Source organism: Podarcis raffonei, chromosome 10 (assembly GCF_027172205.1).
Source record: "Podarcis raffonei isolate rPodRaf1 chromosome 10, rPodRaf1.pri, whole genome shotgun sequence".
In the NCBI taxonomy this organism is placed as follows: domain Eukaryota; kingdom Metazoa; phylum Chordata; class Lepidosauria; order Squamata; family Lacertidae; genus Podarcis; species Podarcis raffonei.
This window is the reverse complement of record NC_070611.1, coordinates 44,315,432-44,337,201: the sequence shown is the minus strand read 5'-3', so window position 1 is coordinate 44,337,201 and position 21,770 is coordinate 44,315,432. Positions and strand designations below refer to the sequence as shown.

Below are 21,770 nucleotides of genomic sequence, written 5' to 3'. Positions count from 1 at the left end.
ACTTCCTGAATTGAAAAAAATGTTTCCTCACCTTGCACTGCAGTCCTAGCAGTTACTTTATTAGTTATAGACTGCCATCAATATAAATCCAGGAATTTGTTACTTTGGCTATTGACATTTATCTGGTTTGTAATGGAAATGAGTGAAGATTTGGGTGTGGGTCATGAAGCAACGAATTCCAGAGGTTCCCCTTGCATTCCTTCAATCAGCTTCTGGCATAGCAGAAGGACAAGAGCTGTTTTAGTGCGATGAAATGGAAATCCCGACACCTGGGATGCTTTGTTAAACACTGTAGATATAGAATTAGAGACTAGACCAGATCATAAATCTGAGAGGTATTTTTCAGTTATTTTAATTGGATGAGTAACATGAAACTCTAGTTTGCGCATATGACTAGACAATACTTCTGTTTTTGCTGATACTGACTGCATCTGCGTCCACAGGGCAAACCTCACTGCTATGATTTTCAGGCTGGTAAGACAATAGTAGCAACATGTACCTTACTGAGGAGCTCTGAGGATTAATTAGTTGCTGCTTGTAAAGTGCTTTGCAGATGAAAAGAGCTCAATGTTATTAAAACAAGACACACTAAAGTATCCTGTAGGGAGTCATCTGGCACTAGCAGGGTTGCACTGATGACCTCATAGGTCTTCTTCATCACTTCAGTGCTTAGAAAAAGAAGCCAGCATTTCCAGGGAGTGAATCAAAATTATATCAGCAGCTCCATTAGCTTGAAGGCTTGGAGGTAACTGATCTTCTGCCTCGAGAGCAAAAGTAATCACCTGAAGATGCTAAGAAAGGAAGATACGGTACATAACTGGCTGTGTCGCCTGCTGACTGATGTCTTCCTTCAAATAAAATTAGGATCGGCAAAAAGTTATCACTAGCAATTCTACAGCCTGAAATCTTGCATTTATCTCCACAAGGACTACATTATGGTCATGTAAATAATACTGGAACAAAAGATACTTCAGATTGACCTGGAGCGACTGTGTTAGCTGGAGGGAGGGAAGTCCTGCCTTCTTCCGCCTTTCCCCTTATCTTTAGAATCTTTTGCATAAAGGCTGGGGGAAGGTTCTTTTACAAAACTGATTGGAAGTGGACACAGATTTTGGCACAAACAAAGTGTAGATTCCAGACACGCTCATTTCAAGGGGATGAGCAGAGGACCCTGATGCTCTGTCACTGACGAACATGTAATTCTGGGTTAGAACAACAGTGTAAATATGTCTTGGGTATTCTCTCTTTTTTACCACTGTCATTTAATTCTTTTTCCTGCTCTTATTTAGCTTCCAGATATAGGCTAACATTAAAGTTACCACTAAAGTTGAAGCAACAAGTCCAGTTAATGAGCTTTAACTTGAAATTGAGCAAGAGATTGGGGGAGTGGGGCAGAATTCAATGGTAGAGCACATACACTGCATGCAGAATGTCCTGGTTTCTGTTCCTGGGACCTCTAGTTAAAAGGAACTTAGGTAGAAGGGCTGAGAAAAGACTCCTGCCTGAAACCCTGGAGAGTCTCTGCTGTAGCCTGTGCTGAGCTAGTTGGACAAATGGTCTGTTCTAGCCTAAAGCAGCTGCATGTGTTCAACATGGCAGTGCTCTGATCCATAAAGGGAGCAAATAATAAGGAAGCTAACATGACTATTTTCCCTCTTTTCCCCCTTTTTCTAGGGAGTGCAAGAGCTGAAAATGAGGCCCCGAGCAGAGTGCTATTCTTCAAAGTTCTGGCTTATGCTGGCAGTCCTGGCGACAACAGGTGGTGGGGCCTGGGCCCAAAAGAACCACCCCAGCATTGGCATTGCTGTCATCTTGGTGGGTACCTCTGACGAAGTAGCTATCACAGATGCCCACAAGAAAGATGACTTCCATCACCTCTCTCTCACGCCTCGTGTGGAACTGGTGGCCATGAATGAGACAGATCCCAAGAGCATCATCACCCGCATCTGTGATATCATGTCTGATCGGAGGGTTCAAGGTGTGGTGTTTGCTGATGACACTGACCAGGAAGCCATTGCCCAGATCCTGGACTTCATTTCTGCCCAGACCCTCACACCCATCCTAGGTATCCATGGAGGCTCTTCCATGATCATGGCAGACAAGGTAAATTATTGCTTCTTCCCATCTCAGCCATTAGAGTGGAGCTTGGAAATTAGCTTCTTCGTTCACAAAATGCATACTGTTTGTTAAAGGCACTGACAAACTCGGTCAATTGCACTGAAAGAATTCAAGCCCTGACTATCTAGATATTTGTCACTGAGGTTCTTGGACAAGCTTCACTTGTCCTTGGCAAGTGAAGCAGATCTGTCCTGCTTTGCTTTCTGTCAGTTATTACCAAATACCAGGTCTGCAGAATTGGGTTTATGTATTTGGCTTCGTGGGAGTGGCGGAAAAACCTTCAGAAGTTCACTCTGCTGTCCCTCACCTTCTGTGACCTTGCACAGTTACAGTTCAAGGCCGAGGACATTGTGTTGGTGTGGCAATCATTATGCCCCATTTTAACCACTCATTTGCCAGTGTTATGACTCATAATATCAGGTTAAAAAACAATTAAATGCATGTTGTTAAAAATAATGCACGAGGGTGTCAAATGGGGAGAGTGTGTGTGTGTGGGCACTGGGTCTCCCACCAACATCCCTGCATGTGCTACCCTGCCACCTCCTCGCCTGATGTGCAAAGATCTGAAGGAAGGCTCTAAATGCCTTCAGTTGAACATGGCTAGAATCTTCTCCAAGATTTTTAAAAAAGACCCTGTGCAACCAGGTTGCCCAATAGAAGAGAACATTCTAACTATGTTCACTAGTTAGCATCTTCTCCTGGGCATAGGATGTTTGGGTGCGGCCTTGGTACATTTGCATGCCAGCATTTCCTACCCAGGGACAACTACACTACCAAACCAAGAAAGAGTGAACACATACATCCTGTAGACCCATGACACCCCCCCACACCCATAAGAAGCCTTACTTATTTTAATTGCTTTTTCTTTAAGAAGAACATTAAGAAACCAGGATGATAAAACTGGAAGTGCCTCAGATAATCTGAATTTCCCACCAAAGACCACAGGAATAAGTATTTTGGTTTCACAAAACTGTCATGGACAAACCATTAATAAAACCAGCTTTCCTGCAAAACATTCATTAGTTTTAAACACATGTAAAACAAAACAAAAGAGAAAATGGAATTGGTTTAATTTAACATTCCCCTGCCTCCAGGGACTGTTTTGAGGAAGTTCAGTGATAACCCAGAGCATCTATACATATACATATATCCAGTGCTTTTTTCTGGGGGGACACAGCTTACACATACCTCTAACATTTTGTGAATAGATTTTGTGAATCTAAGTTTGGCCTCATTGAGGGGCAGTATTTCAATATGAGTAGGAAAATGAGAGTACCCCTAAACATTTTTTTAAGAAAAAAGCACTGCATATATCAGGAGATATGAGTAGTTTTCTTCTACTTTGTAGATAATGACGATAAACATGTGTTTTCAGAGAATTATAGAACTAGGTCCACAGATGACCTTGCTCATTCTATGCCCAGAGGATTGACAATCCACACGTTACAGATATCGGTCTATATAACTAGAATTATGATGTGTCATAAACACAGAGCAAGTCCACTCTAGAAAGTGTGGCCATTTTGTAGTCATTCATTCTCGTCCCCAGTCTGCTTTAATATGAGAAGCTCCCCACTTTGTGGTGTTAGCACTTGCCCCCAATTCATTTGTAGAGTACTACCACTGTATCTAAGATTAAAAAGTCAATCTCATAAGGTAAGTTCTCAGTTCTGGTATTCATCTGTTGCTCTTCTGTATACCTAGTCTACTATGAAGAGGTCTTTCTATAATGTGGACAATGGTAAATGATATTCAGTCTACCAGCAGTTTGTATGCAGCTAACTATGTTTTTGATCCCACTAGCAATACCTTTTTCCCTTCCAGCCGAAGAGTCTCAAGTGATAACCAACATGTTTATTCTTTGTGTCCCTCCAGATTGGTGTTTTATTGTGGGTGTATTCTGCAACATGCTCTTAGCACAACACTAGTGCATTAGTGGTGGATTTATTCTGCTATTCTCAATGCACCTCCATTACTACCACATTATTTCTTTCTGCTGGACAAAATAAATAAATAACCAGAACATTTGTGGTATGAAAAGTTACTGGATTTTTAGCATGAAGCTACAGGGAATGTGCTGATTGGAAATGAAGCAGTATGATCACTCCAAAACTTTTTCAGGAACAAATAGTATTAAAAGCAGGATTGTCTACATAATGTATAGCATTATGAGCACAAATAATCATAAATGTGCAATAAAAAAAAAATCTGCCGAAGTCTTGCATCTCTAGTGTAATGGCATAGGACCCTTTTATACATCCAGTAGAAAAAAGTAGCAGAGCTTTTCTGGATTGCCCCACTTCAGGCTGTAGGTGGGGGAGGCTGCATGTTTGAATGCTATCCTATGGATGAAATTCCCTGAAAATAAGAGAACCCCCCCCACACTTCGTCAGGGAGAAGGCTAGGTTGAATCAATCTCTCCAACATACTAGTTTTGTATGTGCAATGAGTTTTAAAGATGGGAAGTGGTCATACTGGTGTTTCCTTGCCATCTGCATCCTAGAGTGATACAATCCTGGAAAAGATTTGCCATCTGATTTTGCTAAGCATATATGCTGGCCCATACTGCTTTGTATTACTGGATAGCATATCACGGTGGGGTGCTAAGGATAGCTGAGAGATGGAGGAGGTATGTTCCTTTGCACTGCCTGGCTGAGAGATAAAATGGCACTGGCAGCTATAAGGACTTGAGCCCAGGGAGCCATTGAAAGAGGCAGTGTATGTAGCAGTTCCATCTTACAGTCATGTCCATTGTATAGGGTGGTGTCAATGTCATTTCTGGGTTAAGCACTCGTAGAGCTATGTTCTCACCATGCTGCAGAGAGACCTAGTGGGGCACAGCTTCCTTCCCTTCCCACCAGGACATGCAGTGAACTGGTTGGGCAGTGGGCATGGGTTTCCCCCTTCTGCACACCTAGAAATGTGCACCAACAGTTTCTGTGGCTCCTGCTAGCCACCAAAGGTGCCAAAGACATGGGGAAGGAAAAAGTAGGACCAGGCCCAAAGATGCTTCATCAAGAATTTGGTTAAGGTGCTGAAACACACACACACACTGATTGTTTAAAAAAAATCAGTTTGTGATTTCAGCTTCTTCTTTCTACCACCTGTTGGATTGACTGCTAGGTCAAAGACTATGAAACTTCCACTGGCTTTTGAGAGGATCTGCTCAGGAGTTGGGGACTTCCAGCTGAATTGAAAATCTCCTGCTGGGCATCTTCAGCATATCACCACTCATGGCTTTCCATGAACCTGGATCTGTAATGTAAACACATGGCCCAGCAGGGCACAGGGTGGTATTCAACTAAGTTCTACTCAGAGAATGCATATTGATATTAATGAACATAGTTTAGTCATGTTTATTAATTTCTACTCCAAGTAAAGCTTAGTTGAATTCCACCACTTGGTTCCCAAATATCTGAAGGATTGCCTCCTCCCAAATCTACTTGCCTTGATATTAACATCACCAGGGGAGGCCCAGTTGGTCGTGCCACCACCTGCTGTGGTTCAAGGAGTCCGCAGCACATGAGAGGGTCTTCTCCGTGTACCCGTTATGTGTTTCTGTTTTGTTATTCAGAAATTGGATGTCGTTGCTGTTTTATTTATTTCAATTCTACATTGGACTTATTTTAATTATGGCATTTTTGTAACCTGCCCTGAGACTGGTGAAGAGCAGGCTATAACTAAAATCAGGTAAATAATAAGCAGAGGAGACGGACTGGCAGTCCTTGAGTGGGAGCAGAAACTGATACAGGCCAGGAATCCAATTAAGAAATTTATTCAAGGGAAGTATAAAAAGGGGGAAATGGGGGAAACATTGAGTATGCACCATCAAAAGGAAAATAAAAAACACCAACTCAACCAGGAATATTAGTCTATTTAGCCTTACACTAGGCAAACTCATGTAGCAAAGACTTTTGTTGAGGGTTACTTTCACACACATTTGGTAATTTGTGGAGATGCTGGAAAGATGAGTGACAAAGTAAAGGAGCATGATGTTATGCTTTATGTTGCTTAATTGAGGTGATAGAAATTGATAGCTAGAAGAGCAATTGACCAATGGGAGGCATGCAGGCAGGGGATGCTGGAGGAACAGGAAATAAATGCCAGCAATTGCCCCTAGAAGATGAGAATTAGGATGAAGATGGGCATGCTTTTCCTCGTATAGTGATGCAGAATCAAAGGGATGCTGGTTAAGTATGTGACTGGCAGAACAATATGATATGGAGCCTGCTATTTCAGCCAACTATATGGAAAATTTAGAAAGTTAGGCTTCACAGGTTCCAGGATTCTTGACAGTTGCATATTATGGAGCCTCTACATTGCCACAGCACTGCAAGACAGCTTTAGGGCTTTCTCAAATGAGGCATGCATATTGTCCAAGAGTAGCCTGCCATAGATGTATCGTAGTACATACTCCAGGGAAATAATGTTGGATTTATTCCCTGATTAAAGGAGCCCAGAGGAAATTTTTTTTTATTCACTTTGCCCTGAAACTATGTTGAATATAGGGTACAAACAGCAAAAGAGTAATGTTCAGGCTAGATGCCAGTTGGCATGCCTTTCTTTACAGGGGACTTGGGTCTACTGAATTTGATAGAATTTGATAGGCTATTAAATAAATAATCAAGGGTAGAATGTCCAGTTGCAAATCTAGCTGGGGAATTTGATCAAGTGAGACTTACTCTTCTACATACCTGTCCTTGTAAATGTAAATTATCACTCTTAATACTTTGTGTTGCCTGATAATTTTGATGAAAAATACTAGTAGAGGACAGGCTCCAAAGGAAGATTGAGGTGAAATAGCATATCTGCCACTAACATTTGTCAGAGGAAACATGTCTTCTTTTAAATTAAGTAAGCCAAGCATACATAGTGTAGTAATGAAAATGCCAACTTCATGCTAATCTAGTGTATACTCTGCCAAATGATTTATAAAATATTAGTTTCATCATCAACATAGTCTTGCAGCACGGTAAAGAGTAACAAATTTATTATGGCATAATCTTTCTTTAATCCACAAAAATTTATAACATGTTAAATGTGTTGGTCTTTAAAGTGCTACAAGAGTCACGTTTTTGCTGCAACAGACTAATATGGCCACTGTTTTAGAAGCTGTTAACGTGAAAGGTCTTTTAATGGCACAATGTATAGTTTCCTATAGCCCGCAAATACTTTTTCATGTTTAGAATGTAGCAAATGTATGCATTTTGTATTGTCACTAGGCATGACGTGCTCTTACGTTTTCCAGATGAAAAACTTCAGAAACAGAGGCAGGAAGCAGAGCATGAAACAAGCAAACACTTTGAAACACAAAGTTAGGTACCGAAGCAACATAGGGCTTGCCTACACTTCTGCTTGTTCTATGCCAAGAAGGCATGACTCTGAGCAGTTTTCTGCTAATCCCAGCGGTTCTCAAACTTTTTTCTCTGGGCCACACTTTCAGAATAAAAATAATGTTTTGCATTATTTAGGATGAAATTGTAAAATGGTGATTTTTATCTTCAATGTATTAAATGTTTCCTCTGCTGTTGCTGAACCCACTTCGATTCAGTGAAGATAAGGGCATGTATAGATAGTGTTTATGTGTCCGTGTGAGTGCGCACACACTACTGTTGGGGAGATTGGATAGGGGTAGTCAGGTGCCTCACACATTGCAGTCCTTTGGAAGTGGCATTTGTGTTTAATTTTGTGTGTGTGTTTGTATTACAGTGGTACCTCGGGTTACATATGCTTCAGGTTACAGACGCTTCAGGTTATATATATATTTTTTTAATAAAATTTTTATTGGTTTTTCAACATATAATATAAGACAATACAAACAACAAACACTGACAAACAAACATATAAACATGTATAATTTCATAAATTTTTTCATATACCCAATTTCAACGACTTCCCCATGCCTCCCTTTTCTGCATCCCTGTTTTAAGCTTTTTTCAGCAACCCCTGGTCTAAATTACTTATTAATTCCTTTCTTTAACCCTTTTCTTTCCTCTTGTCCAATCATTTATCGTTGCAAATCTGTTATGCTTTACCCATGACATTTTAGCATTCAGTAATTTTACAAGAATTTTTAAGATAAAGTTTAAATTTCTTCCAATCTTCCTCCACCGTCTCTTTCCCTTGGTCACGGATTCTGCTCGTCATCTCTGCTAGTCCCATATATTCAGTCACCTTCGTCTGCCACTCTTCCAGCGTGGGTAGTTCTTGTATCTTCCAATACTTTGCTAGTAGAACTCTTGCTGCTGTTGTAGCATACATAAAGAACGTCCTATCTTTCTTTGACACCAATTGGCCTACTATGCCCAGGAGAAAAGCCTCTGGTTTTTTATGAAAGGTACACTTAAGCACCTTCTTAATTTCATTATATATCGTTTCCCAGAAGGCCTTAATCCTTGGGCACGTCCACCAAAGGTGATAGAAAGTACCTTCAGTTTCATTACATTTCCAGCATTTATTATTGGGCACATGGTAGATTTTTGCAAGCTTGACTGGGGTCATGTACTACCTATAAATCATTTTCATAATATTCTCTCTTAGGGCATTACATGCCGTAAACTTCATTCCGGTGGTCCATAACTGTTCCCAGTCAGCAAACATAATATCATGTCCAATGTCCTGTGCCCACATACGCTTCAGGTTATAGACTCCACTAACCCAGAAATAGTACCTTGGGTTAAGAACTTTGCTTCAGGATGAGAACAGAAATTGTGCTCCGGCGGCATGGCAGCAGCAGGAGGCCCCATTAGCTAAAGTGGTGCTTCAGGTTAAGAACAGTTTCAGGTTAAGAACGGACCTCTGGAATAAATTAAGTACTTAACCTGAGGTATCACTGTATATGAATTGGTCAGGCCTCTTAATGTGGCCCTAAGTAATATCACTGAAGGCCATGGTGATGTTCACATGTGAGAAAGAAAATATTCGAGCTTGCAAATGGCTCTTAGCCAGTCAAAGATAGGATGGGTAGATCAAAGGTTGGGGAAGTGCAGCTCTCCTACAGTTCCCCAGCAAAGCATTCAGAGTATAACAACCAAGACAACATTAACTAATCTGGCTAAAGTGAACAAAAACCTCTTAAAAACACACACACATTTTTTACAGTATGGGACCCAGGATTGGAAAGCTAACATGAAACCCTACAGAACCGCAGCTTCAGTTAATGTGATGGCCCAACGCTTAGACCTGGCCTCTTAAGGACATTGTGAATGGGGCAGCCGGGCAGGAGGAGAAACTAGTCTTGTCTCCGGCTCCCACAGTGCATTGTCATGGACTCTGACAGAGTGCCTGCACTATGTGTTCTGTTGTATTGCACATCTGCCTGCCTGCCTGCCAAGCCCTGCAGTCAATCTACAACTGGATCTGCACATACTGGGTCTGCAGCAACAGACAAAGATTCTACACTTACCTTTTGCCCACTCTTTCTGTGGATTAAAGTTTGCTCCAATCAAACTTTAAATAGCAGGTGTTCATAGGGAACGCTTTGGAGCCAAAGAAAGGGTGCTTGGACACGGAGCTTTAAAAGGCAGACCGTGCCTGGGAAGAGCAGAGAAAAGCTAAGTGTGGATAAGCCTTGAGTCTATAACCAAGCCTAAATATGTGTGATTGGAATAATCACATATGTTTACCCTTGCCTTCACTTTCCTCCTCTTCCTCTATTCTTTTCCCCATGTGAAATTACAGTTTGTAAACTCCTCAGGGCAAGGAACCTATCCTATTGCACTCTGTAAAGCCCCATGCACATGGATAGTACAATAATAAGAGCAACCGCTCTGATTGTGCTGGTCAATTATCTCTGGTGGGCTAGGGATAGAGATGAAAGCTGTTTCCTGGTGCCTTCACTACATATCTTTAGGGCCTGGGAGAAAACATTCTTCTTCTCCCTGGCCTTGGGCTGATAAAACAATCTATGGCCTTTAAAATTGTGTGTGTGTGGAGGGGTATGGTTTTGTTTGTCATTATAGTATGCATTTCTGTGTTTTTATATTGCAAACCACCCTGTGAACTTTGAATGAAGAGTGAGTGGTATAGAAATTTAATAAATAATAATAATAATAATAATAATAATAATAATAATAATGCAGGCACGTGATTGTTGACTGACCAAGAGCAGATACTTGTGGTCAGAGCAGTTTTATGGCTACATGGTGCTAACTTCACTATCACTGCATCAAGTGTTACCAAATGACACCTGCCAGTAAAGGCCTGGAACCCAACCTCCCCCCCCCCCATGCATGCCTGCATGCACTTGCCTTGGTTGCTTATTTGTGGTGGCAGCAATTTATTAACATTGCACCACCCCTGACTGCTGCTGTGGACCATAGTCTGCTCCTTCCATCACTGTCACAGAATTGGAGAGAAAGATGGATGCACTCTGCCTTGTTGCAGAATCATCTCATGTTTTCAGGCTATTAAGTATCTGGCTGAGTTTATTCAGATACATAAAAGAACTGAGAGTCAGCGAAGGATACTATCACCTCTTTCATAAATATATAAGAAGTTTAAGTGGGGAATGTCAGAATGTTTTCCCTTGCTTCTTATCACCCACTGGATGCTTAAAAGTGATTGTTAAGGCTTCACTAAGCAGACATCCAGGCTTTATCAGCATTGTCTCCACTTAAAGTATCAAAGCATCCATCTGATGGGCTTTGGGGGCACTGACACTAATGTAGCTGGTCCCCCTCCCTCATTTTTGTTTCATCCTATATCCATGTGCCTCCGCTTCAGGATCTGTCCTTCCAGTGAGCACTCAGGGCTGATTTCCTTCAGAATGGATAGGTTTGATCTTCTTGCAGTCCATGGGACTGTCAAGAGTCTCCTCCAGCACCATAATTCAAAAGCATCAATTCTTCGGCGATCAGCCTTCTTTAAGGTCCAGCTCTCACTTCCATACATCACTACTGGGAAAACCACAGGTTTAACTATACAGACCTTCATCAGCAAGGTGATGTCTCTGCATTTTAAGATGCTGTCTAGCTGAGGCTCCAATACTTTGGCCACCTCATGAGAAGAGAAGACTCCCTGGAAAAGACCCTGATGTTGGGAAAGATTGAGGGCACAAGGAGAAGGGGACGACAGAGGCCGAGATGGTTGGACAGTGTTCTCGAAGCAATTTGACCAAACTGGGAGGCAGTGGAAGACAGGAGTGCCTGGCATGCACTGGTCCATGGGGTCACAAAGAGTCGGACATGACTAAACAACAACATATCCATGTCAAGACTATAGCTCTCCCAATCATGATTGAAGCCCACAGAGGAGCTGCTGGGTGGCAGGGAAGGATAAGACTATAGAGCAGGAGTGAGGAACATTTGCCCCTCCCCCGACATTATTGGAATCCAACTCCTAGTTTCAGTCAATACAACTAAGAGCCAAGGATGATGGGAGTTCTAATCAAGCAACATCTGGAGGGCAGTAGTTTCCCCATCCATAGAGTGGGGTATAGCAAATAGGGGGTTGTAGCAAAAATGTCATGGGAAAGGTGGGTTTTGAAAGGAATTTTGAAAGAATTAAGGCAGGTGACATGTTTTTAGAGTCAGTGCCAAGTGTATAGGGACTAAGGGTAGAGTCTTTGGAGGGAGCAGTACACCTTCAGCTCTGGAACTGGAAGAATAAATATCAGTGGGATAATACCAAGAACTAAAAGCAGAGAGAGAGAGATGGGGGAGGCAAGGCCATGGAAAAACACTTCACCGGTTGCCCATTTGTTGTCACTGGAGCTGCCTCATCTTGCTTCTGCTGCTGGGAAGAAAAGTGCTTTATGGCTGAGTGCCTGACATGGAATATGGCACAACTTCTTTCTGTCTCAGACAACTGGCTGCTGGATGGTTCATTCCTCAACAGGAGGAAGGAAGGAGGAAGGAGGAAGGAGGGAGGAGGTGGCAGTGATGGAGGCCAGCTGGTGGGGAAATAGCCCTGGATTAAATGATAGGCTACCCAACATGGTGCTTTATACTGAGTCAGACAATGGGTCTGTCCAGCTCTGTAGTATCTTCACTGACTGGCAGTGATTCTTCAGAGTTTCTGACAGGAGCCTCTCTCAGATGTGCCTGGAAATTCCAGGGAGTGAACCTAGGATCTCCTGCATGCATAGCAGATGCTGTAGCACTGAACTACAGCCCTTCCCTACAGGCACATATTCATTCCAAAAATGATGTGTTTGCAATTCCATGATCCTCTTTTTAATGCCCACCTATCTCCAGCAGAAGATCAGGGACTTGCAGGTGGGCAGAGTCAGGATTTCACTCTTCTTACCAACTGCCAGGAATATAAAAAGAAAGCAATGCAATAATGAGCCTCTTCTCAAGCTTAGCCTTCAGTGGCATTCAGTCTGACCAGTTTGATTGCCACTGTTCAATGCTAAGGACCCACAGGCCAGTTGTAGCTCCTAGGCTGCCCGTTGCTCACCTTAAACATAGGACTTCTTCCTTAGCCCTTTAAATTGACTTGGAATGAATGAAATGCAATTATTGGTGCTTGTGTGTCTAAACTGTGAAATATATCCATTATATATAAACATCATCATCATCATCATCTCTCTCTCTCTCTCTCTCTCTCTCTCTCTCTCTCTCAGCAACTTTAGCTAACCATGAATCTTGATTGGTTCAGGTTGTTTAAGTCCACACCACTTCTATTAAAAATGTCTTTCGAGCCTAGATTTGCTCACTAAGAGCATGTGGGAAAACATCTAATCTCACAATTGCTTATTTAGCCAGATTGACCAACGCTTTAAGAGCTGTGCTGCCGCTATTGCTAATAAGCATTATATGACATTTTCTTTTAAATATGTGTGTTTCACACACACATTTATTAAATCAATTTGCACTATCCACAGCTGGTCAAGTAGATTAGATTCTTGATTGTGGAATAGGCAAACCTTTATTATAATCTAACAATCTAAATTAATTTAATTCAATATTTTCTTTGCCCCAAATCAGCATCAAATTGAAATTGAAACTCTAGAGTGTGAAATTGACTTATCCTGCTTTCTTAGATCCTCAAATCATTCATTGGTAACTGCAAGGCCATAGCTAAGTGGAAGAGCTTTGCACGCAGAAGGTTCCAGGTTCGATTTCTGCCATCCCTTCCTGAAAAGTATCTGTGCCATGAAAGGCCTCTACCTGACATCTCAGAGAGCTACTGGCACTTAAATCAGTGCTAGATATACTGTTGATCTGACCCAATAAAATGCAATACCTTATGTGCAACTCACAATTGTTTTTCAAAGAGTCACTCTCTTTGCCTCCCTCCCATTATTAGTTTGGAAGGAAAGGATTCTAGAATCTAAGAGAATTGACTACTGTTTGTCTCTAGAAACAATGGTAGAGTGTGCCCTTTAGGGTAAAGTCAAACTGTTGGAAAGTTATAGTGGCTGTAGAAACCAATATGGGAAAGATGTTTTAACGCAAGTGGGGCAGATGAAGGTGTCTGGTTTCGCAGCTACGGGTACACCATGGTATTTCTTCTCTCTCTCCTTTTCCCAGCAGTCATTCCTCCTCTGGTCACTGCTGTGGATACATGACCTCTCTGTCTGTCTATACATCACCTAAAAATGGAAGATAGTGGGAAGATGATAGGCTTGTGGCTATAATAGTAAGTAATATCTACTAGCCAAAAGGATTACTGAGGAAGAAATAGAATATTTAAGTGGAATATTCTCACTATTAAACAAGTGTATTGTGGTATTTTTCATCTGCTGGGATTGAACTAGTCATCTGGGTAGTTTACTGTGAGCCATTAGCATGGAGGATGACTTTCCACAAGCTTCTTATCACAATCCGGCCAGTAATATGTGTTTGTGTGGGTGTTATTTGGATAACTATTTCACTACATGCATATCCAAACCAGGCACAGAGGAAAATGGTTTGTCACCATGCAGCGTAGCCCTCCAGGTCAGTCATACGTTACAATTCAGGATAGGAAGCAAGGCACAACAATAAGTTTTTGGTATGGTAGATCCAAACTACTAAGAACTTGCAAAACAAAACCACCACCCTGGAAATTATTGAACTTCTACCATCTGTCCCAGATACAGTTTCTGAACTATCTTCTGGGTAGTCTTCATCTATAGGTCATAAAAGCAGTTCAGCCTTAACATTACAAAGAAGCTTATTCTTTAGCATAACATTTTATCTACTTAGAAAGCCCTTTCTCTTCTATTAAGGCTGTTTTGTTGGATTTTCTGTTATTCTGAACAGCAGGTGACGGATGATTTCACTAACTGTTCTGTGGCTCCTTGTATTTTCCCCTAGGAAGCAGCTGATATTGACCACTGAATAGACTGATAGTTTGTAGTGTTACTGTATTTCTAGGAGGTGAGATCAGATAAACTAGATCAGTGTACTGTTGTTTGAATGAAAAGTCACTGAGGGAAATATATATATATATATATATTTTAAAAATATGGGTTAAAATGGTCAAGGTAGTCTGCAAAATATTGCCAATAAGAGAAACGAAATTGAACAAAAACAAAACAATTATTTAGACTGGTTAGTGGAATGCGTTGCTTCATGGTGAACAGTGCAATCCCGCAGAGAAAAATACATTCTGTTGGAACGTAAAGCTGTTTCAAAATAGGAATGGACAGTGCATGAGAAACTGCATTGCAGAGACCAACTGAGCCACAAGCAGGGTGGGTGAGAGGTAGATAAGAGGAAACCGCAAGGTGAGCAAACTACTAGATGCAGAAATATATGTGGAAAGGGCAGGTTGTAAAGAGAATCTGGTATGATCAAAGGGGGAAAGTTTCATTAAATGTAAAACCTGTGAGGCAATTTACAAAAGAAAGGGAGACATGATTCTTTTCCTTTCTGTGCTCTGATGTGCTCCAAGCCATCTTTGTCAAGGTTTCATATGCGAATTATCATCTGAAGCTCCAGAAAGAGTTGGATGGGCTGGGAAAGCAAGATGAATGCAGGATGGGATGACAAGGAATAAAGAAGATATAAACTTAAGAGAGTCATTGTGTCCAGAGTGTAGTGCCCAGTTCTGGAAATCATTGTCTCGGGAATCTCTCTAGTTCCACAAATGCCTTGCTGAATGTCACTGCATCAACTTTAGCAATGCACAGTTGAATACCTCAGCTGTGCACATAAGTTTATTTCTATCTACAACAACACAGAGAGAGAGAGAGAGAGAGAGAGAGAGAGAGAGAGAGAGAGAGAAAGAAAGAAAGAAAGAAAGAAAGAGGGAGAGAGAAACAAAAGATGTGACGGGAAGAACATGTCTAGTTTCTAAAAGGGCACCATATAATAAATACTGACAATCATGTGTAAGCTTTCTTTATATTGTCAGCAGCAAGATTTGACCTATGCACTTCAAGATATGAGGCAAGCTTATGCAATCTGACTTAATCTATCCCTTGCACCTTGGCCCAAATATGTAACAGTTCATGGTTTACCATGTATTCAGCAATATCGTTACAGATGCCTTGGTCACGAATGCACGTCTAGTGCTCTGTAGGTCATAGCTTGTACCTCAGGATGAGTTATTACTTTTAAGGCTCCAGAATAGGCTGACAGCCATGGAAACTGAACCAGTGATTTTTCTTGAACTTCTTCCTTTTGAATTCACACTACTCTCTTCTCATACTTTCTCAAACTAGTTTATATTTTTCTATTAACTTGGTTTGAACACACTTGTGCTATTTCCATCTTGTGACTATACACATGTTGAAGCCTAGGGGCTTCTAAAAACAGCTTGGCCTATAATATATTTATTATTATTATTTATTTATCTAACAAATTGATAGACTACTTTAAAAGTCATTGAGGTGGTGCATAAGACAAAAACAGAATAAAACACGAGCCCTAAAAATAGTAAAACAATTTCCATAAACTTAAAAAACAAAAAACCGTATTTACAAATTATAAAAATAGTAAAACAATCTATGCAGGTAATACAATTGGTATTCCATAAATAACTGGGTTACACCCCAGGGAAAGCTGCCTTAAATGAAAATATATTCAGTCAAGTATCTAATCATACCAGTAATGGCGCTAGGTGCCTAGGTATATATCAAATCATTCGAAAGGCTTGGAAAATATGTTCATAAAGTTGACTGAATAAGGATGCAATCCTATATATACTTTCCTGGGAATAATCCTCATTGAACTTAATAGAACTTACTTATGCATAGACTTGAATAGGGTTGCATTATAAATTAATCTAAACTGAAAATTTAAGATCTTAAAAACAGATCCGTTGAATCTGCCCTGGACCTGAATAGAATAGATCAGCTCCTGTAGCTGTAAATCTGAAGTCTGGTTCACACAAACAAGTGGCACAAGGTTTTTCTCTTCCTCACACCCTGCCTCTCCCTGTTCTGCCTGCCATTCTCTCCTTTTTACTACCTTAATTACTGTTTGCATAGTGCTTTGAAAATGCGAAGTGCTGTATAAATGCTAACATTTCTTTCTTTCTGGCTCTTCTCTTTGCATATGCCTCTTTGTATTCCCTTCCCTTTGTGAATGTGCAGGTCTAAATTATTTATAAGCTTATAGAGTAATTACGGAAATGATTTAATTACTCAGTTAACACAGTTCTTTGCATCACAGGCTCAACCTGGGTGGCAATCTGCTTGCTGCAGAGTGTCATTGCAGAAGGGATTAAGTGGAGGAAAAGGGGGGAATGTGGGGAAGGGAGAAAGGAACAACTGATAGCCCACCTCACCTGCGCTAACTTATCAGAAATGGCTTTTCTAATATGAAGGAGTGTCTTACAGTGATTATGTTGACGACACTGGAATGATTAATCAGATATTTGTTGCAGCTTAGGTTCCTATAGACAGCGGCCATTCTTTTGATTTCAGAGGCTGGAGAAGAGTGGCTGTTGTAGAATCACTCTCTATAAGATAGCCATTACTCACCAAAAAGGGTTTGAAGGTAAGGGGGAGAATCTATCTGCCGTTACATTGGCACCTTGATCTAGTTTCCCTTTTGTTTGACAGTAAAGCAGAGACGTAGCATGGGGGGGGGCAGCAGGGCTGTGGCCCCAGGTGCACAGGCAGCGCATTGGTCTAGTGGGCAGGTGGATGGAGGGCAGCAGGCAAGGAGCCTGTTGGAGGCGGGCTCTGTTCAGGGCTGTCTTAAGCATATCCGGCACCGTGGTGCAAAGATCCCTCCGGCGCCCCAGTGGCAACTCCAAAACAAGGGAGGGGGTGGTGGAAAATGTCCTCTGCCTCCCCCCACTGCCCCAATCCCTGGCGTGGTGGCGGCGATCAAGCAGGAAAACGTGCTGGCGGACATGCTGTCCGGTGTCGGAGAACCTGAGAAGGCAGCCTGGGAATGCTGCACACCACCTTTTGCCAGGAAGCAGGAGGAGGACAACGATCAGGAGCAGAGCTGTCTTTAGCAGAGGCAGAGGCTTGGGAGGGAAGCTGCATACCCGCCAGCCAGCCATATAGTTGGTGGGGTTCAGCTGGCGGTCGTGCAGGGAAAGGGAGGCTGCCAGCAAAGTCGCATAGCTTCCCCACTAGCTAGGGCGCCCCTGAGACGCCGGCGCCCTGGTGCAACGAACCACTAACACCAATGGGAAAGACGGCTCTGGCTCTGTTCACCCTCTGTGCATGCCCTCCTGGTGCGCATTCCCACCCCAGCTGCCCAGTCCACCAAGAGGGTGCAACACTTGCCTGCCCTTGGCTCTGGCAACCCACACTACGCTGCTACAATAAAGGGCTTCTTTGGTGGGAAGGATTTGCCTTTTGGAGAGTGCATACTCCAGTAGCCTGGAAATGCATTCCTTTATCTGGATATTGCTGGCATCTGTCTGTCCTGAGATACAACGGAAGAGTGCACCATTGGGGGTGAATTCAAACCATTGGAGTGTTACAGCACCACAGAGACCAATATGGGAGATGTTTTGTTGCAGCTAGGGCAGATGAAGGCATCCAGTTGTACTGCTGCAGATACACCATGGCATTTCTTCTCTCTGGATATAAGCAAGCATAATCTTAACATATCTTTGGCAGAATTGCTTGTTTAAATATCCTGCTTTTTTCACAAGAACCATGTATCGGAAACCACAATAATATCCAGGTCTCTGCCCACCAAATGCAAATATATAAATCAGCTCTCCTACTGTTTGTCTAGTTTTGTATTGTTGCCCAAAGATGCGACTGGAACTTAACATTATAACCTTTTTGCTAGCCTTTGCTGTTTCTCAGAATGATTATGACCAAATCAGAGTTGACACTCTACAGATGATGTAGTCCAAATTCCTGCCCCAAGACAGGATGTTTCTAAATATCCCTAAGTAGTGTCTATCCAAGGACAAAGATCTCACCACTTCGCAAGATAGCTGGTTGCATTATTTTATCTAAATCTATTGCTCTGCTGTTTTCTGACATGGGACCAAGCCCCCTACTTCCTGTTGCTACCATGACAGTTTTCATTCCAAATGAACCAAATAATGGTCAGAGAAGGGTACTGCAGCTCATCTGTCCAGCTACACCAGGTGAACTGAGGAACCAGTAGATGCCTTATCTTATATAAACAACTAACTCAGATTTCATCCTCAGTCTAATTTGTCAAAGAGTAGCCATATGGACGCATGTGCCTTAGCTTGCTCCTCCTATACTTCATTCATTCATTTAGAATTTTGCCATTTGTCCAACCTTGGTAACATGCCTGCCTCTGGCCTGTGATCTGTGTTTGTTGTTCCAGATCTGACCTTACTACACACCCAATTCTGGCCTCTCATTTGTTCTGGATCCTGACTTCAGCCTGACTTGGATAAAATACTAGCCTCTCACCCTTCCAACTACTGTCTGCAGGCCTTATGCTATAGGATCCTGCCATGTTTAAAAACTGGTTTTTATATCATTGTTATTCTTATTAACGTTTCTATAACATTTTTGTAGGACTAATCATATTCAAAGTGGCATACAATAGAGGGACAAAAGCAACAGAATTAAAACACTACAAACATAGACACACAATGAATTATCCCACATTAAACATAAAAGCTGCAGTATTCATGTAAAACAACTGAAAATAGCAGAGTACTAAATATTCAAAATGGTGATTTTCATAGCCCATCTAAAAAGCTTCTCAGTTTCATTATGTCAGTACCTGCTCTTCTAAATGTTTGTTTTCCTGTTGTTTCTCTTCCAATTTTAAATTTTATTATTACTTCTTTGCTTAACACTTTTTGTTAGTATCAATAACCTGCACTATACAAGGTCTGTATAAAAATGCAGAAGTGGAGATAACAGTGATTATATTTATCTGGAGACCATAGTATGGAACGTGGTTTCTAACAGACCTTTGAGCCATCCTTTCCTTAGGTGAACTTAAGGGAATTGCAAGTTAGCATGATTTTACTGAAGAATTTTGTCTCTAAGCAATTTCATGAGAACATGTCATAGGTTATTTTGTCATTCTTTCCTGGACACAGGTTATTTTATAGGTTTTTTTTTCTGCTCTCAATACAGTAGTTTGTCAGTTTAAGCAGTTGGATCTCTGTGTGCATGTTGCTCTGTCTCAGCAACAAGGAGGTGGCAAAGTGTCTATCTTAGGTGCTGTCCTAGTAACCTGTGTGTGTGTGAGAGAGAGCGAGAGAGAGAGAGAGAGAGAGGACTAATTGTTTTTCATGTACAGTATGTCCACATTTAATAATTCTTGATCAGTGAAGCTGTTATGAACCCATATTGTGTCCACTGGCTCCTATTCCCAAACTTGAAGAATGTCTACTTATTGCAATCTGCTCTAGAGCCCATTGCTATTCTACTGTTAAAGGAACCAAGTGCTGTACTGGTTAGTCAGTTTTGCCTATAAGGTTTCAGAGTTTGGGGCTTTGTCATTCTGTGTCTTCTGTATGGACCATGAGGTTTAAGGGAGGGGTGGGGAATCTGTATGGCTAATTGTCAGGGATGGTGGGAGTTGTAATCCAAGAACATCTGGAGCACCACAGGCTCCCCATACCTGGCTAAAGGAAAGAAATGACTCTAGGGATAGCACTGGCTTTTCATCTGCTGTATTTGACTACTGCCTTCACAGCACTGTGTGAGGAAGGGTCTTTTTTTCTTACCTGTAGATTGCTGTTCTTTGAGATGTGCAGTGGATGTAGCTTTCCTGGAATAGTTTCTGAACCATAAATCTCAATTCTGAGATCTAGGTCAATTAAATAACTTCAAACCTCAAGGATGGCTTTCTATTGTTAATTCCTTTAACGTTTTCTTTGTTCCTGGTTATTTCTAAAATAATGTACAATACATTTTTTACTGTTTGAGCAGTGTTGATGTTTGGGCTTAGTCTGGAAACTTTGGTATCTGCTCACCTTAGTATCTTAGCAACATGATGGTGCCTCAAAGATGCCACAACTTTTTCCCAGCGCTCCGTTGAAGAATGGAAATTTCTTTCTCTTTCCCTGCCAAGAGGAGACAGTAGTCTTACTTGTAGCTGGATGAAGTACTAAATTGCAAACTAAAGAGGAAGAAATGATTATAGGGTAAGACAGAGGAAGGAAATTGAGATGGTGGTCTTGACCCTGGCTTACCACCCAAAATGATTTCTGTTTTGATGATTGATATTAATAAGGAAATGAACCACATTCTGTATTGAAGAGGAAAAGTGTAGGAAGCTTTGAGACAGAAGCCATACTTGTTTGTGTACCACTAAACACAACTTTGGATACATTGGCTAGTGAGCAACAACAGACTGAATTTCCCAACTATTTGTATCTTTGTGGGCAATCATGTTCTGTGGTATCTCTTCCAATCTGATGTATAGTAAATTGTAGTTCTGGCTAGCAGCTTCCAACTGCAGGGGAAAATCATCAAGAAATTAAGATTGCAACAAGCAGAATAGGTGTGAGGATCTGACACAATTTGGGAACAGTGCTAATGTATTGTAGCCATTTTCTATCTTCTCTCTGTCCCCCAAATTCGTATGACAACAGTATATTTGCCTGCGTCCATGTCTGTTTGCCCGGATGTATGTCTGCAATGCTCAGAGGGTGGGAAGAAGCTGTTGCAATGTGTCTTATGCTACCAAAATGCCAGAAGCAAGCTGGCGGCTCCCTCTGTGCAGCAGCTATAAAATATAGACACGCTCTTGAATAATACATTGGCATTTTATTAACTAGCAGTAGCATGAGCTTTAGTTAGTTATTCTCTCTTTTCTGTTCCTCTAGTTCATGCTAGCGGGAGAGATATATCTTAAATTATTGCTAATAACCAATGTTGAAGGGGCCATATGCAGCAAAGGGCAAGGCTGTGAAGATGTTGTTCAGCTGCATTTCTCAGGCAGCACCACTAATCACTGTCATCTTGGATATGTAGTTTCTGTAATTTGAAAAATACACTGAGTGCAGAAGGATGGTTTTTCTAAAATTAAAAGTAACTTCTGAAACAAATCAAACAAATCTACTCGAGATAGTTCAATGAATAGATCTCATCCTTCCGTCTGTAACTAAACATGTGCAGAATAGGATACTCTGTTGTTTTCCTAGAACATGTTGTTCCTTCAGTTCTTAACATGGCAAGCATTTTCATCATTTCAGGATAGCAACTTTACGTAGAATTATCTTCAGTCTTTTCTTCAAACTTCCTTGTTTTATTTTGGTTCACAATAAACCCATGCATTGCAATGCTGATTCTTATATCCAGAGTTCTATACTGTAATAATAATAATAATAATAATAATAATAATAATAATAAT

General features: G+C 41.3%; 1 protein-coding gene across 6 annotated transcripts in view; it reads left to right on the top strand.

The window, feature by feature from the left end:
• The window catches only part of GRIN2B (glutamate ionotropic receptor NMDA type subunit 2B), a 274,219-nt gene that overhangs the window by 75,100 nt on the left and 177,349 nt on the right, over positions 1-21,770 (top strand). For all 6 annotated transcript variants that reach the window (XM_053404817.1, XM_053404821.1, XM_053404820.1 and 3 more), the window contains one exon: positions 1,675-2,103. In XM_053404817.1, coding sequence (XP_053260792.1) covers positions 1,693-2,103 — 411 coding nt within the window. In that variant the 5' untranslated portion in view covers positions 1,675-1,692. The remainder of the gene's footprint in view (positions 1-1,674; positions 2,104-21,770) is intronic.